Source organism: Zosterops lateralis (genome assembly GCF_965231275.1).
Source record: "Zosterops lateralis genome assembly, chromosome: 12".
In the NCBI taxonomy this organism is placed as follows: Eukaryota; Metazoa; Chordata; class Aves; order Passeriformes; family Zosteropidae; genus Zosterops; species Zosterops lateralis.
Window position 1 is genome coordinate 1,127,860 of NC_139772.1, and position 17,217 is coordinate 1,145,076.

At 55.5% G+C, this 17,217-nt stretch overlaps 1 protein-coding gene across 1 annotated transcript; it reads right to left on the reverse strand.

Annotated features, from left to right (window-relative positions):
- Positions 1-1,236: 1,236 nt before the first annotated feature.
- Positions 1,237-16,647, reverse strand: TCF25 (TCF25 ribosome quality control complex subunit; the record flags this gene model as incomplete). The annotated part of the gene is made up of 18 exons (XM_083870025.1): positions 1,237-1,492; positions 1,624-1,696; positions 2,348-2,427; positions 2,935-3,025; positions 3,582-3,740; positions 4,313-4,400; positions 5,552-5,711; positions 6,010-6,115; positions 6,481-6,573; positions 7,355-7,448; positions 7,773-7,872; positions 10,078-10,208; positions 10,637-10,719; positions 11,844-11,909; positions 12,554-12,675; positions 14,036-14,110; positions 15,416-15,607; positions 16,480-16,647. 18 exons carry the CDS (start codon positions 16,645-16,647, stop codon positions 1,331-1,333), a joined length of 2,043 nt encoding a protein of 680 aa, XP_083726151.1. The 3' UTR covers positions 1,237-1,330.
- Between the last annotated feature and the right edge of the window lie 570 nt (positions 16,648-17,217).

Consider the following 17,217-nt stretch of genomic DNA (forward strand, 5'->3'; position numbering starts at 1 on the left):
CCCTGCACCCTGGGGGCTTGCATATCCTGAGGGGTCCCCTGTGCCCTGCAGGCCTGTGTGTCCTGTGGGGGTCAATGTGCCCTGTGGAACTCATGCATTAGGGGATCCCATCTGCTGTGGGCGTCATCCACACACCCTGAGCTACCTGTGCACCTTGGGGACCCCCATAGGACCCTCCACACTGTGTGATCCAAGCTCTCCCACACACAGGGACTGGCAGGGGTCCCATTGCCGTGGCCCCAGGGAAGATGTTGTACAATGGGACAGGCATGGGATGCGATAGGAATCGTCAAAGGCACGATTTAGTGGGATGTGCAGAGCGCCGGAGGGAGCCCAGGCGGGCTGGGGGAGCACAGGGCCCATCTGACCATCATGTGCCTCAGGTCCGTGTTGATGCCTGGAGCCGCGCGCTGCCAAAGGGCCATTCACAGCTCCACCAAAAGGCCGATCCCACGCTTATCCACTTCCTTTGGGAAGCCCTTCCCTCTGGCACGGATGAAAATGGCTCAGCTGCACACACGGGGCATGGGGTCCCAGGCTGCCCCAGTGTCAAATTAACAGGGATGGGATCCCATGGGATTTGGATACACCAGTGGGGAATGGAGCCAGGGCAGGCTGACTTGAGACTTGGGTCTGCACACCCGGCAAACCCCTGCCAGCCACATCCCCCAGGGGGGCAATACAGAGAAACAGGGATTTATTCCATGTATTCACCGTTACTCAGCAAAAAAAGGAAAAAAAGCTTTACGGGAACAAGGATGAGTTAAGGTTTGACAGTGGCTTACCTCGATCCTGGCTCTAGAAGATGGAGGAAAATAAGGATAGACAAAGAAAGAGGGGAGCAAAGATTTCTCCTCCAAGCATAATTTAAAAAAATGCTGCTCCATGCACAATTCTAGTGGAAGGTTCAGTGTAGAGGGAAGGAAGCTCTAGGCTATGGGCAGCACAAAGGAGCTGAAGAAGAGGGCAGTAAAACCCCTCTGGGAATTAAGGACAAGAGCCAGGAGAACAGGGAGGGGAATAGGATGGAAATTGTGTGCAGAGGAGGCCAGAAGGGGACTAAGCTGCCATGGGGACAAGGGACAGCTGCTGTTGATTAGCTCGGGCATGCTCAGACAGCCCTTGTCCCCTGTTAAGGGAGAGGCCCTGGACAAGGCCCATCACTGTGGATTCAGCCCCCAGCCCTGGATGGAGACCATGGCGTGGCTGCAGCCCCTCTCCTCAGAACAGCCCCTTCCCACAGCGAGTCCATTTGTGTGACTTTATTGGAGTGCAACACAAACTGGGAGGGGGGTGAAGCCAGAGGGTTTGGGGGAGAGACAGTTGGGGCTCAATCCCAGTCGCCATCGCCCTCGGGATTGTCGTCACGGGGGGGCTCCTGGAACTGGATGTTGGCCAGCATGTCCCTCATGGCCGCCATCAGCCTGTTCACCCCCTGGTTCAGGTCCTGCGCTGCCCCGGCCTCGTCGTCCCCGTCGTGCCGGATGTCCCCCTGTGATAGAGCAGTGCAGTGGTGGCAGGGACAGGGACAACACTGGTGCCAAATCAGCCCCAGGCTGGTGCCAGCAGCGCCTCCTGGAGCAGGAGCACCATGGGGGAACCCAAACCCCAGTGTGCACTCACCTGCAAGTTAAAGTTTGGCAACAGCGAGCGGAAGAAGAGGGATAAAGTGCTTTCGTTGGAGGGGTGGCTCGTCCTGGAAGACACAAGTGGCACCATGGTGAAGGTACAGCTCAGTTTGAGACTCCTCAGTGGGGTGTGGTAGGGCCATGGTGCTGCTGGAACCAGCCCTGAGGGAGGGAACTGGGCGGTTCCAATGGGATTCTGAATTCAGGCAACTCTGGGCAAACCGAGCACTAAGAGCACACCCAAGGCCAGGTTGGAAGGGGCTTGGAGCAATCTGGTCTAGTGGAAAGTGTCCCTGCCCATAGCAGGGGATAGAATGAGATCAGCTTTAAGGTCCTTCCTACCCAAACCATTCCAGGATTCCATGATTGTACCAGCTCTGCTCTGAGAGGGTTGGTGTGGAACACACATGGCATCACCCCAAAACCAGGACTGGCTGTAATTTAAATTCCCATTTACCCCAAACCCTCCCAGCCAGCCGTGGCCTGAGTCTTCTCTAGCTTTTTGACCTATGGCTGGGAATGGCCAGTGGTGACCAACACAAGAAGCAGCAGGACCAGTCCAGCCTGTAGCTCTGCCTGCCTGGAGCACCACAGCTCTTCCTCTGCCATGGGGGAGGATGTCAGCACTGAGCACCCACGTGCAGCCTGGCCTGGGGCCGAGGGCACACCCAGAACACGGCCGGTTGTGCCAGCACAGGCACCAGTGGTGGAGGTGGTACCTTTCTGGTCGGGTGTAGGAAACAATGGAATCCAGAGGAGGGAGAGGGTCAAACCCCATCACTGGCTGTGAGGTCACCTCCTGCAGGGGGAAGAGAAAGAAGGGATGAAGGAGAAAGAAAGGAATGAAGGAGAAAGGAAGGAATGAAGGAGAAAGGAAGGAATGAAGGAGAAAGGAAGGAATGAAGGAGAAAGGAAGAAATGAAGGAGAAAGGAAGAAATGAAGGAGAAAGGAAGAAATGAAGGAGAAAGGAAGAAATGAAGGAGAAAGGAAGGAATGAAGGAGAAAGGAAGGAATGAAGGAGAAAGGAAGGGATGAAGGAGAAAGAAAGGAATGAAGGAGAAAGGAAGGAATGAAGGAGAAAGGAAGGAATGAAGGAGAAAGGAAGGAATGAAGGAGAAAGGAAGAAATGAAGGAGAAAGGAAGGAATGAAGGAGAAAGGAAGGGATGAAGGCTGTGCATCCAGTGGCAGCAAACATGGGTGCCCATAGAAGCCACGAATGACAGGGGTTAGGACGGGCCCAGAAGGGACACAAGTGCCACCACAACACGTGCAGCCACAGCCCCTGTGTCCCATAGGCCCCTCACCAGAGGCAGGGCTGCTGTGGCCTCCTTCATCTCGGAGAGGATGATGTGCCGGTAGATGTTCCTGGGAGCGCTCTGGTACCGGATCTTCCTCCTGAGGCAGGGAGGGGACACAGCAGTGAGCCCTGAGCAGGCACATTCCCATTTCTGCTGCTCCAGGTGCAGCGTCAGCAGCTTCTCTGGCTCTGGGGGACAAGGCCATATTGGATGGAGCTGGCTTAGAGTGAGCCAAAGGGGGTGGCAGCTGCTGAGCTCTGGAGAAAGAGCAGAGAGCTCAGGAACGAGCAGAATGACCTTGGTTTAAGACACCTGATGGCTCCCTCCTGTTTCTCAGCACTGGGAAGTGTTTCTATGCCCTCACCTGCCCTGTGTGGCCATCCCTGCCCTTCCAGGCCACCCCTCCACCCTCTCCAGGATGTTTCCAGGGCACAGGTGACAGCCAAGCCTGGGGAAGGCAGTGAGCATATGCAATGCAGGTTCAGCTCTACATTCCCATTTGTCAAAAGCATGGAAGAGCCGCTGCCTTCCTTTGGCCTCAGACCAGCAACTCTGGGACTCTGAGCCCTGTCTCAGACACTGGAACTGTTGCTGCCCAGGACAGACCCTCTGCCCCTGGCACAGGAACCCTGCCCTCCACCCTCTGCGCTCACTTGTGCTCGGCCTCCTGCACCAGCGTGTCCTGGGCCTCCACCATGCGCAGCACCTCGTGGACGTGGGGCTCCAGCCAGGCCATGACAGCCGGGTCCTTCCACAGGGCGTGTGTCCTGCCCACGTACAGGGATGTCAGCTGGTTCAGGGCGGGCGACTGGCTATGGGAGATGGTTGTTACTCACAGCACCCTCCTCCTCCTCCTCCTCCTGCTCCTCAGGGGGTGGTGAGGGTTCAGCTCTGCGCTGGCCTTTGGCGCAGGAACATGAGAGGACTCGCACAGGCTCCTGCCTGGATACTGCCATCCACCTTCACCAGAACTTCTGCCTCCATCTATTTTTAGGCTAGGCAGAGCCACGAAATGAGGGAACACTGCCCTGGCCTGAGGGACAGCCTTCGCACGCTGAGGAAGACCACGTGTCAAGGGAAGGCAGACTGGTTGGAGACAGCCTGCCCTGGGAGGACACACGCGTCGCTCTCCCTCCCTGCACACACCAGCAGCCTCTGGGGTGAACTTCTGACCCGTCCACCTTGAGGTGAGGTGGGTCTCTCAGCCTGATCCACAGGCCATTATGGAAATCCAATATCAAAAGGATTATCAAATGAGGCATTATCAAATGAGCCTACTCAGGGAACCCAAACAAGCTCCTCCATTAGCTGTCTGAGCATGCAGGATCCCTGCCGCTGGCAAAATCGATCCCTTCCCTTTGCTGAGAACATCTCCAAGCTTTACCTGATCTGGGCATTCAGCCCAAAGAAGGGGTGGGAGGCAACCCTGGCATCGGGCTGCACACTGCAGTGATCCAACAATGGCATCAGAACTGCAAGACAAAGACAGAGAACCCGTCTGGTCCTGTTGGTGAGGGGCAGCGTGGGGTGGGGTTATCCTTGCAGAGAGTCACTCCCCTTCTCAGGGCCAGAACCCCCCAGGGCACCAACAAGGACACAGGGAGGGGATGAGGACACTGCCTGGTCCCTGTGCTCACATGGGTGTTATTCCAGCCACCCCAATGAACAGCCTAAAAGATGTTTCCAGGCCCCACAAACTGAATCTCTGTTGGAGAGCTGGTTCTTCCTGCTGCACACACCCTCCCCTGGGCCTGAGGGCTGTGTGCTCCTTTCATGGACAGCAGCACCCAGGGGATGAAAGGGAGAGTGATGGGCACCCATGGGCAGAGCACATCGAAAACAGAGCTGTGCCTTGGAGGGAGAGCCAAGGAGACTGGCTTGTCCTTGCTCTGGGCAGCCCTGAGGAGGTGAGACATCTCTCTGCTCTGGGACTCCAGCTCTCACCCTCCCCCAGCCTGCTCACCCCTGACCATTGCTGGTGGAGGAGCACTGGCTGCTCTGGGGAGGGAGGACAGAATCATGGAATCACAGAATTGCAAGGCTGGAAAAGCCCATAAGATAATTGAGCCCAACCATTCCCACAGCACTGCCAAGGCCATGCCTAAGCCATGTCTCCAGGTGCCATGTCCACATGGCTTTCAAGTCCCTCCAGGGTTGGGGACTCCACCACTGGGTGGGCAGACTGGGCCAGGGCTGGATAACACTTCTGCAGAAGGAATTATTCCCAATATCAAACTCTGAGGCCATTTCCTCTTTTCCTGTCCCTGTTTCCTGGGAGCAGAGCCTGACCCTCCACAGCTGCACCCTCCTGTCAAGGAATTGTGGAGAGCCAGAAGATTCCCCCTGAGCCTCCTTTTCTCTGGGCTGAGCTCCCCAGCTCCCTCAGCTGCTCCAGCAGCTCAGTGTCTGTGTTGGGGTGAGGAACCCAGAACTGCACTCCCCACCACACTGGGCACAGGCACCACCATTCTGCCCCGCATCCACTCTGACTCAGGGCTCCCTCCTCAAAAGCCCTTGGCCAATTCCTGCCTGTGCATCAGCCTGCCGGGAATGCAGTCCGGGCCTTCCCAGGGGACAGTGACAAAGCCCTGGAGCGTGGCCTCCCCGGCAGGGACACACTCACCGCTTGGGAACATGATGAGGGCGAGCTGGATGAGCCGGGCCGCTCGCTCCCGGGCCTGGCTCCGCTCCAGCTCCGGGCGCTCTTCCTGCTGGCTCAGGAAGAAATAGGCCAGTGGCACCGAGAAGGCGAAATTGGGCAGCTGGGACAGATTCCGGTGACTCTGCAGGATCAGAGAGAGAGAGAGAGTTACCGAGAAATGATGCTGTGCAGCAGAGCTGGGCTGTGCGGTGTGGGGCTCTGCCTGCTGGGGTTAAGTGAGTTCCCAGACATTGGCTCGGTGCCCCCGCAGCTGAGTGAGCAATTTTGAGTTTTTACAACTATTTGCAGGACCCAAGAATTACAGGAACCTACAGCCAGCCTTTATGGATTGTTCAATGCTGGGATGCTAGCTGGGCTGTGAGGTGCCCTCCAAAGGGGAGACCCCCAGGCAGCCATCCCCTCACCTGCTGGGCACTCACCTCCCACTCCTGGAAGAGGCGGGTCAGGAAGGTGTATTCCCTGGCCCGCAGGGACAGGAAGTCGATCAGCAGCAGGACACAGAGTGGGTCATTCTCAGGATCAAGGCTTGGGAGCAAGAGGGAGAGAACAAACTCAGTGTCACAACAGCTGAGAGAGCTGCCCTGATTTCTGAGTCTAACAGCCTCTCCCAGTGACATCCAGTGACTCAGCAAGTGGAGAGAACAGGAAAACGGTCACTCCCGCAGGGCCAGCGGGATGATGGAGCCGTGCTCTGTGTCCCTATAGAGGGGACAGTCCCCTGCCACCCAGGGCCCCTCTCACCCATCACCTCTCTAAGGGCATGAGCACATCCCCAGCACAGACCTCTGCAGCACTAAGGGGTGAGAATGAGCCCAGGAGCAGCAGGACCCCTCTGGGGTGACTGTCCCCCAAACACAGACACTCCCCCCTGCCTGGGTGGAGGTCCCTACCTCAGGATGAGCTTGCAGAACTCCAGGGCTGTGCGGGGACAGCCCCTCTTCTCCAGGAACATCAGGTGCTTGAAGAGAGCCAGGAAGAAAGCCCTGCATGGGGAACAGCAACAGGACTTAGAAGCCAGATGTGGAAAGAAGCATTTTGTGCCACTCGAAAAAGGGGACAGAGTCATCAAGAGCTCCTCACCACCAAGCATCACATCCTGGTGCGGCATGGGGTTCCACAGAGCCCCCCAACTCTTGTTTCTGTTACCATTTTGTGCAAGAACAGGGACAGAAAACTCACAACCTGCTTGCAGACTGGAACCAAGACAAGTAAATCCCCCAAGTCCACATCCCACCTTGTCCCAGCGATGTGGGGACGGTGACACAGAGAGGGGAGGCCCAACACCTGAACTGGTGATACAGGTCACTGATGGCACAAAGCGTGTCAGCCAGAGGGACTGAAATGTGAGCACCCTCCAGGTACAGCAGTTTGGGAGAGATGGCTTGGGTCAGCTGACTGGAAAATTCCCAGAATAAAGTCACCTTTCCCAGCAGCTGCAGAGCTGGAGTTACATAAAGACCCAGGCTGGGAGGAGTGTGAGTGCTGGGGGTGATGGCTGGGAACACACAGCAAGGATTTTTGTGACCATTTTGGGCTAAGGGGTACTAATGGCATGAGAAGGATATGACAGGGAGGGACAGTTCCTACTACAGGAAGGTATCCCTTGGGAAAAGAGATGCTTTGTGCAAAACCTTTCATGCACGAGCTGGAGCCCCCAGCAGAAAGGGACACTCAGGGTCTCCCTGGATGAGCAGCAGTGGTGAATCTGGCTGGCTGTGGCCAGAGGGGGCCAGCTGAGGCTCCCTGTTGCCCAGCCCTGCTCACCTGTTCTCTGGCCGCCGGTAGTCCAGCCTGCAGGTCCCGCTGGTGAGGCTGAACACGGGGTGGAAGGCGCACTCCAGGCTGTACAGGGCTCGCTCTGGGGACAGCAAGGTCAGTGTCAGGGACAGCACAGGGTCACCATCCCAGCACAGCACTGCCCAGCAGTCAATTTATCCCAAAAGACAGGAAACCAGCTCATTCCCAGCCCAGCAAGGCACAAAGTCACTTCACACAATGTGGTGGCAACAGGCACCAGGACAGTCAGCACTTCCACTCTGGGTGGGAAAAGGAACCTTTCTGGGGTTGAGGTTGGTCCAGCCAAAGCCAAGCTCCTGCCCTCCACTGCCCTTGCCAGGGCCTCCCCACAGCCTGCCAGGGAAGGATTTCACAGCCACACATCTGCTCCTCACCTCACTCTTACCTATGAGATCCCGGGCCATCTCCTGGTCCTCCTGCATGCGGCACACGTCGCTGAGCTGCAGGAGGGAGTCCACGTGGTAGGGGTTCATCTGGAGCAGCAGCTGCACAGAGCATTGCAAAGATTCTGTGTCACTGACTGGTGTCTCAGCTATTTGACACAGGCACCTTGAAGCACCCAGCTCTGTGACACAGAATGCCGAGAGCTTCCTGAACACCACCCTGCCAGATCCATCCCTAAGCTGGAAGGGCACAGGGAGTTCTGTCCCCACCACAAGCAGGATGGGAGCCCTCAATGGCAGCCTCTCTTGGGAAGATCCCTCCCAGCTTTTCCAGGAGAGGCCTTTGTTCACTGTCCTCCTCCAGATCTCTCCCAGCTCCTCCATCTCCTTGGAAAGGAGAAAACGAGATGCAGGCACTGTTACAGTTTGGGTTCTTTTTATCTGTCTCTCAACAGTTGTGAGCATTTGATCAGGGTTTTGCATTCTCTGGATACTGAGAGGACATTTGGACACATCTATTACAAATCCAGGAATCAGCAATGGTAATGGATAATAATAAATAAATATTTACTTCCAGGCTTCAGAAGAGAAGTTTAATCTAAAAACTTTCTCAATTCACTAATTATATTATAAATAGGCTACTTTTCTCAAGTACCTAAAACTTCAGTTCAGTTAAAAAAACTAAAGCTACTACAAATCTTGTCACAGTTTAGTTTAGGGATTATTATTTTTTCTGCTAAACTGAAAAAATAAAGCCTCCAAAGCTCCAGAAGTTTCCATCTGCAGGGTGGGGACCCGTGGGACCACCTACAGCACAAAGACTGGATGTTCCAGGCTGCCCAGCCCAGCCTGGAGCCATTTGCCTGATGCTTAACCTCTTCCTCAAGGGGTAGAATTCTTAAGCTCCTTTCTAGTGCACTTTTTGGGAGGACATGGAGCACTCAGGGTCCCTGTGATGAGAAAAAGCCAAGAAAAGGTCACCAAGACCCTTTTAACCTACCAGCAAGTGCAGAAAAAACACTAATGGAACAAGAGGCTCCCCAAAGTAATGTTTTATGTGCTGAAACCACAGCAACAAGGCAGAGCTGGGCTCCAGCTATGCCAGGACTGTGGTGACCATGGACAAACTGTCTGAAATTGCCAAATCCATCTGTTAGATCTTACCCTTGATGGAAAAGGGGAAGACTTCAAGCTGTACAAATGTCCTCAAATTTAGCCACACCCTCTAAGAGGGTCAGAACATCCAGATTAAAACACCATGGAAAGCCTGCCCTGGATGGGGGATTGAGCTTGAGCTGTCCCTGGGACACTCACTGCTGCACAGGAATTACTTTGGCTCACTTAATCCAAATCCCTCAATCCAGGCAGAACTGCTGAGCTGGAGAGAGCCCCGCGGGCCTGAGCCGAGGGTGGGAAAGCAGAAGGAAGTAAACTTTATTTAGCAGACAATGGGCTCTTTAAAGAACATCTCCAGGGCATGTATCCCAGCTCATGTGGCCAGACCTTTCAGAGAAACATCCCTCAGTTATGGTTTAGTTGGGTGCAGAGCAATTTTGCTATTGCTTATCACTCCAAACTATAAATGTTACCATACAGCTTAATGAGCTCGGACACGCATGAAGGACTCCCCACACAAAAGCCTGTTTTGCTGAAATACCAAGAAAAGACACATTTTTCATCCTTGCAGGAGTTTATAAATAGAACAGCTGTTAGTTTGGATTCCCAGTTCATGATGGGTTTATACAATATTCCTCCTTTCCCAGCTCAGAGCTGAGACAAGGGAGCTTTGTTCCCACCCTTCCAGCCAAAGGGACAGTTCCTGTGGGCTCCTCTCTCAGAAGGTGACCTGGCACGTGCTTGGCACAGCCACCAAGGCTCGGCCACCAGACCTCCTCTGCACCAAGGAGGTCACTGAGGAACAAGGTGACAGCACAGCTCAGCCTCACCCCACAAAGAGGGACACAGGACACGAGGGGACAGCCAGGGGAGGTCGGGCTCTGCTCCCAGGGAACAGGGACAGGACAAGAGGAAACAGCTTCAAGCTGTGGCAGAGGAAATTCAGGTTGAATATTTGGAACAATTCCTCCCCCAGAAGTGCTGTCCAGTCCTGCCCCAGTCTGCCCAGAGCAGGGGTGAATTCCCCAATCCTTGGAGGGATTTAAAAGCCACGTAGATGTGGCACCTGGGGACATGGATTAGGGGTGGCCTTGGCAATGCTGGGGGAACAGAGGCTTTTCCAAACCAAATGTTTCCACTGGAATGCACCAGCCCAACACAGGAGGGAACAGTGTGACCAACCCAACGTACCACGATGTTGTTGGGGTCCATGGACTCCACAGCATCCAGGAACTTGAACTGGACCTGCTGGTACTCACGGTGGTGCTCGAAGGTGAAGTGCTGCACCCCCCTGCGGGTGTCCAGCAGCTGCATGGTGATACCTGCAGGGTGCAGGGGAGACCTGGGTACCCCTAGAGAAACTCCTCTGCTCTCTCACAGCATCAAAAGCTCACTCCCATCACTGAGTCCAGAGATACACGTGGTTTTGGAAACTCCCAGAAAATTTCACTCTTTCCCCTCCCTCTCATGTGGCCAAGTCACAAACCCACCCAAAAAGCCCAGGCCAGTCGTTCTCCCCAGGGATACTTCTCATTATCCAACAATTCTGCTGCTAAGATGGGAAGTACCCATGCCCTGCTACTTCCAAAAGAGGGGAAAACAAACCCAAATCATAAGGTACAACTCTGCATAGCTCTATGTTGATGCAGGAGCTGTATTTCCACCAGCTGAGGAGATTCCATGCCCTGAGCACATCCATGTCACGTGGGCCAAGGGCTCAGAGGGCAGGAGGCAGCCCCAAAAGCCTCACCTGTCTTGCTGTAGCGTGGCCAGGTGTTCTTGGGAGCCGTGAGCCACATGCTGCGGACGTACTGCCGCTGCCTCTGCCTCGGCCTGGGGAGGGAACACACAGCTCACAACTCCTCTGCACTGACAGGAGGAGGGATGAAACCATGGTAAAGGGAAAAAAGAAATCAAATTTCTTCCCCACAGAGAGCTGAGCCCAGAGCTCTATGTTTGCCTTCAAGACACAACATACCTGTGTCTTATGTGCACCATCTAGACCAGCCAGTGCCTCCAGCATCTCCACTTCCAGAGCTTCTCGCTCTGCTTTTACCCCTGCCAAACTCTCAGCTGCCTCTGTGCTTCAAACAGCTTCCCAGGTCCAATTAGGAGAGCCTCACAACCCTCTGACTCATCCCTCTTCCCAGCAGAGCCTTCAAATGTGAACTGGCTTAGTTTAAGCTGTACTCGAAAAATGCACAGTTTATTGGTTCAGGAGCAGTTCAGGATCAAGGCTACTCTGAGGGAGTCACATCCCTCAGAAAGGGATCACAGACTATCCTGAGCTGGAAAAGACCCACACAGATTATGAAGCCCAACTCCTGGCCCTGCACAGGACAATCCCAAGGGACTGCAGTGGTTTCCTCAAGCACCAAATGCTCTTCCACAGATTCTCCCTCCTTCCACCTGCACTGCTCCAAGTTCAGACCATCCTTGGTTTTCCAACCAGCTCATGGTAGTGGGGATTTTGTGGATGACAGTGAGCACAGTGCAGTGGGTAAATGCAGAGACATCACACCCAGGGAGCAACAGGTTCCCTGGGCCCCTGGAGGCAAGTGCATGAGACACACAAAGTTTTCAGGGTTCACTTTCTGTCCAGAGGCTCTGAAATGGCAACAAGGGATGAATGGTGGAGAAAAAACCAAAATCTATGTGTCTGCACTCTGTGAACTTGAGTGAAAGGACTTTGAAGGGTGGTTTGGAAATAAATGAGAGGGGAAAGGAGCAAAATAAAAAACAAATGCCAGTAAAAACCTGGAGAAGTCTTTCCTCACCTTGCACATCACAGAAAATATTCCTCTGTCCCAATAAACAACTACTAAATGAGTAACACACCCTGAGCCCGGGATTACCTGCCTGGGTGTGGCACTGGGAACTCCCTGAGCCCTGCCAAGGGCAGGACAGACACACCTCCTCAGATTTGGAAAGGGTTTAATATCAAATTTTGGACTAACCTCTGGTCCCCCAGCACAGCACGAGCCCCAAAGTATCTCTTCAACTCATTCTCTGGATTCAAGTTTCTGAGAAGGTGGAAAGAAGAAAGAAAATCTCCATCAGTTAAACAGTGCCACACTCAAGTCTCTACATCAACACCCAGCACCCCAAAATGCCTCTGGAAAAACCCCAAACTGTCACACACTCCCCACTGATCAGACACAGCATGGAGAAAGGAGACAAAGTGCCAGAACTGGAAGGGAAAGCCCTGCTCCATCAGACAGGCTTTCTCCCTGCTGTGCTCCAGAGCTGGGGAATACTGCTGCTGCCCTCTCCAGGGCAGCTGGAGCCTTAGCTGGGATGTTCCTGGGAGAAGCCTGGGCTCGGCAGCACAAGTGAATCCCATGTCAAGTTTTACACACCAGGGCTATTGGCAGCCCTGCAGAGGTTCTCCCACAGAGGATTTGAGGCTGGAAGGTCCTTCTGGAGACTAATCTGGGGCTGCCACCACTGCAAGCAGGTCTGGCAGCAGAGAATCCCTGTCAGAACCAAACACAGCTTCCAGAGGAGCGGACAGGAGCAGGGATGTGCACAAACCATCCCAACCTTTTCCAATCAAGGTTGGTCACACTGGGAAGACCAGATCTCACTGGGAAGCCCCCAGCTCGCTCCCTCAGGGAGCAGATTTCCCGTCACAGCAAGGCCAGAGGCAGGTGGAAGGCAGCAGTACCTGTGCTCCACATAGAGCAGAGGCCGGCTGTCGGTGGTGATCCCGCCCTGGCTCTGCGGGGCCAGCCTGGGGTCCTCAATCCTCTCCAAAAGGCTCTCGATGTCTTCCAGGTCATTGTCTTCCTTAAGAAAGGCAAAGCCAAGGCGTTTATTACAGGCTGAGTCACAGCAGCCTGCAGGTCACCCAGCACAGATCACACGCAGCTGCCTCCAGCTCATCCCGACCCCTGGGTGAGGGGCTGTGGCTCTTCAGAGGATCCCAGAGTGGTTTAGGCTGGAAGGGACCTTAAAGCTCATCATGTTCTATCCTCTGACACAGGCAGGGACACCTTCCACCATCCCAGGGTGCTCCAAGCCCCAGCCAACCTGGCCTTGGACACTTCCAGAGATGGGGCAGCCACAGCTTCTCTGGGCATCCTATGCCAGGGCCTCCCCACCCTCCTCACAGGGAAGAATTTCCTCCCAATATCCCATCTAACCCTGTCCTCTGATAGTGGGAAGACATTTCCCCTTGGCCTCACACCCCTTGTCCAAAGACATTTTAAATATTTAAATAACCACCTTTCACCCTCTATTTCCCACAGAAACACTCAGTTACTGCTGTGAGCCTCATGACAAGGTCTCAAACACTTACACGACTCTAATCCAGCTCTCCCACTCCCCATTTTCCAACCATCCCAGGAATCCATCCAGCTGCTCACATCCAACAGTTACACAACACTTCAACCCTGATTTCCCTTTATTTTCTCCCCACAACAAACAAGAAGTGACACATTTCTTACGTGCCTGTTTCAAATCCTCCTCATGATGCCCATGGGTGGAACACAGAATTCCATTCAGGACACCCAGGCAGCACTGCCAGCCTGCCTTTTCAAGCTAAATTTAGCCCCTGTGTGTGTGGAGTGCACACAGGAAAGGGATAACGTGCTCTGCATGGAAGTGCTGGAACAGAGCTCGTATTATCCCTCGTTGGCAAAGCAAACTGCCTGGTCTGGGTGTCCCCCCAGCCTCCAGCTGGCACATGTTCCCCTGCTGCTCAATATTCCTGGATTGGGAAAGGAAACAGCCTCTCCAAGAGGGTTCTCCACCTCAGAAACTCACTCCTGAGTGGGAATTCCCAGGGAGGAGGTGGCCAGCTGGGTGTCACAGCTCAGCCATTCACTCCAGAATCCGGTTGAGCAAAGAATCTCCCTGGAGTGAACAGGGAGGTTGGACTCTGTGATCTGGGAGGTCTTTTCCAGCCTTAAGGATTCTGATGGAAGGTCTCCCTGGCAGGGGATGGAATGAGATGAGCTTTAAGGTCCTTTCCTATCTAAACTATTCCAGGATTCCACGATTCTAAAGAAGCTTTTTTAACTTTAAATTCTGAATTTATTTTTTTTTTTGCCTTGAATCTCTCTCACAGTCACCTCAGAATTCCCACTTTGCCACCCCCACTGGAGGAACCAGCCTGGGCCCTGGCTCAGGACACACACAGACATACCACAGTCTCTCCTGCTGAATTTTTCTTGGTTTTCCTTTTCTTTTTTTTCTTCCGTGGCTTGTTACTCGTTGCCAGCTGCAAAGACAAAGGGAAGAGCTGTCAACATTTCCATGAACTAGAGAGTATCAGCTCTGTGGGAAGAAGAGCATTTCCCACAGGGATCAGCACACTGAGGGTCCTTAAAGGAAACCAAAATTCACCCTGCAGTGTTTGTTAGTGGGTGGAAATCAAGACACAAGGAGAAAATGGAGGAAAGCCCCAAAGAGTCACAAAGGGTTAAACCTCAGCTGACTTTCACATCCATGTCTGAGGGTACAAAATCAGGAGAGAAACAAGTTTAGCTGTGCCAGGTGTGGAGGAAATACTTCAGCACCTTTCAGTCCCCAGAATAAGCTGCATTTCTGCTTTTCCAGGGAGCAGGACAGTTCCCAATTTCACTTCCACAGAAACCAGCACCTGACAAAGGTCCCAGGGCCAGAGTGCCTCTCCCTGCAGAGGCAACTGCCTCAGCTCAGGATGCTGGGGGATTCCCTAACCCCACTGGCACAGCTGGGAAGCACATTCCCAGGATCTAGCAGGTAACTCAGCAAGGGATCACAGCATCGTGGAATGGTTTGGGGTGGAAGTGACCTCAAAGTTTATCCAGTTCCCACCCCTTGTCTAGGCAGGGACACCTTCCACTGCCCAGGGCTCTCATGGCCTTCCTGGAGCTCTGGGAGCAGCCACAGGTGTGTCCCGCAGTGCTGGCACAGCAAACTCACCAGATGAGGATCCCTGGAGCCACTGCTCACACAGGGACACAACACCCAGAGCACTCAGAGCCCCTGGGCTGGCAGAGGCCACGAGCACAGCTGGAATGCACACAGACAGTGGACTTTGCTCCTCTGCCACCCAAACCAGGGACACAAACCCCAAATGCACAGCAAACAACTGAGACCAAGGGCCAGCCCCCTTTGCTCCCCCAAACCTCTTCTCTGGTGAGATCTGGGCCATGGAAAATTGTAAATTAAATCCCCCTTTCCTTAAAAAATCCTGCAAGGAGACACTTGTGGGCTGATACAAACCACAGGAGGAATCTTGATATTTAATGACAACAAATAACTACAGGGAAGAAGAGGTTCAGTGTTTAGCTGACACTGCTTGAAGTCTTCACATCCCCTGCTCCAAAACAAAAGCCTCCTTGAGACCACTCCTCCCTGGCCTGACCTCAGTGTGCTCATGTGGACACAGCACAACACCTTCCTTGGGCACCTCCTCTCTGCAGCTGGAAAATCCCTCAGGACCCCAGAAACAAACCCAGCCCTCAGCACCAAACTGCTCCTCCTCCCCGAGGTGTGAGGACTAAGTGTGTTCCTCCCCTGGATCCCCGGGAGCAGTCACCGTTCTGTCCTGCTGCTCGGGCTCCTGCCCCTCTCTCTGTCCATCACCGTCTGTCTCCTGGGCCACAGCCCCTTCCTGGCTGCTGTCCTGTGTCCCCTCCTGGCTCCCCTCAGCCGTGTCCTGCTGCCTGAGCCGGGTGTCCAGCTGCTCCTCTCCGGCCACTGGTTCATCCTCCGACTCCTCGGCTGGGATCTGCAAACACAGGGACAAGTGCAGGGACAGCCCAGGGATGGAACTGCCCACGGAGCTGATCCTGCAAACAGATGGAGTTTTGGACATCCCTCATGTCAAGCCTGTCACACAGTGGCTGCCTGGACAGTCCCACACATAGAGGGGAGCTCAGGACCACCAGGTGTGTCCCCTCACACCATGGATTCCACTATTCCCTTGGAAGAGCTTCCAAGCCCAGCCTTGCCTGTGCTCACACAGCCAGGCTTTGGGGAAGGACAGGGGCTGGATGAGCTGTCTGGAGAGCAGACCATGTTCTGGCACCCCAAAAACCCAGCAGTGCCACCAGGGCCCATCTGACACCCAGCACTGGGATCCTGGAGGGCTGGGAAGGTGGCAGGGATGTTCCTAACACCAGTCCAGCTCTGATAACTTCCAGACCCAGCCCCCGTAGGCCTCTCTCCCATTTCCTCCCAGTTGCTGCCCCCCAGCCTTCCCACTCACTCACCACTCAAACTGAACTCCCACCCCAATAATCACTGACCCCAAACCACTGCCACACAGCTGCCACCTCTGCCACCCCCACTGTGAGCCCCTCTCTGCCCCCCTGTTCCCTCCAGTCACCCCAAACCCCGCCAGTCTGTGCCCCCAGGTCACTGTCACTCCCGCCACCCCCAGTGACTGTCACCTCAGCTGTCCCCAACTAAGTGTCCCCCAGCAGTGTCCCCGACTGCCCGCACAGCTGTCACCCCAGTCCCTGCCCCTAGTTATCCCTCCAGTAACCCCCAGATGCCTCCCCACACACTCCCTCCGAGTCTTTGCCGCCCCAGCTCCCCCAACACCCGCCCCCCAACCGCTGCACCCCGGGACCCCCCCGGTTTTACCCCCTCGCTCACCAGCTCGAAGCGGTTGCTGATGCCAGCGCGGGGCCCTTTCCCGGGGGCTGGGGGCGGTCCCCCCTCCCGGGCGCGCTCCGGGCCGGGGTCCAGGCCCAGCTGGCCCAGCCCCGGCCCCTCCTGGCCCCGCTGCTCCCCCCGCAGCCGCCTCAGGGCCCGCCGCGACATCGCCCCCGCCCGCTGCGCGCCTGCGCCCGCACTGCGCCTGCGCGCCCGCGCCGCGCCCGCCCCGCCCACTCCCACCGCGCGCGTCCATTGGCTGATGCTAATGAGGCCACGCCCCCCACGCCCCGCGATCTCCGTCCCGGAAAGGGAGCGTGGGAACGGCGGGGCTCGGCCCCGGGACACGGATGGGCACCGAGGGACGGCCGGCGGTGGGCCTGGGCTGGGAGCGCGCAGGGAGTGAGGATGGGGAGCGGGGTGTTCCTGCGCTGCCGTTCCGGGACAGATTCCACGGGCCGGAGATTGGGGGGCGCGGGGGGCGTGGCCTGATTAGCATCAGCCAATGGGCGCGCGCGGTGGGAGTGGGCGGGGCCGGCGCGGGGTCACGGCGGGCACAGCCCGGGATGGAGGGGACAGGGATGGCGGTGGGAGACGGGCACGGTGACAGATGTGCACGGTGACATGGGTTTCCCCCGTACCCCATCCCTCCACAGCCCGCAGCACCCTTCACCCCGCTCCCCCGTCACTCAGCAGCAGGCACGCGGCCCCAGGGCAGCCCAGCGGGTTTATTACGGA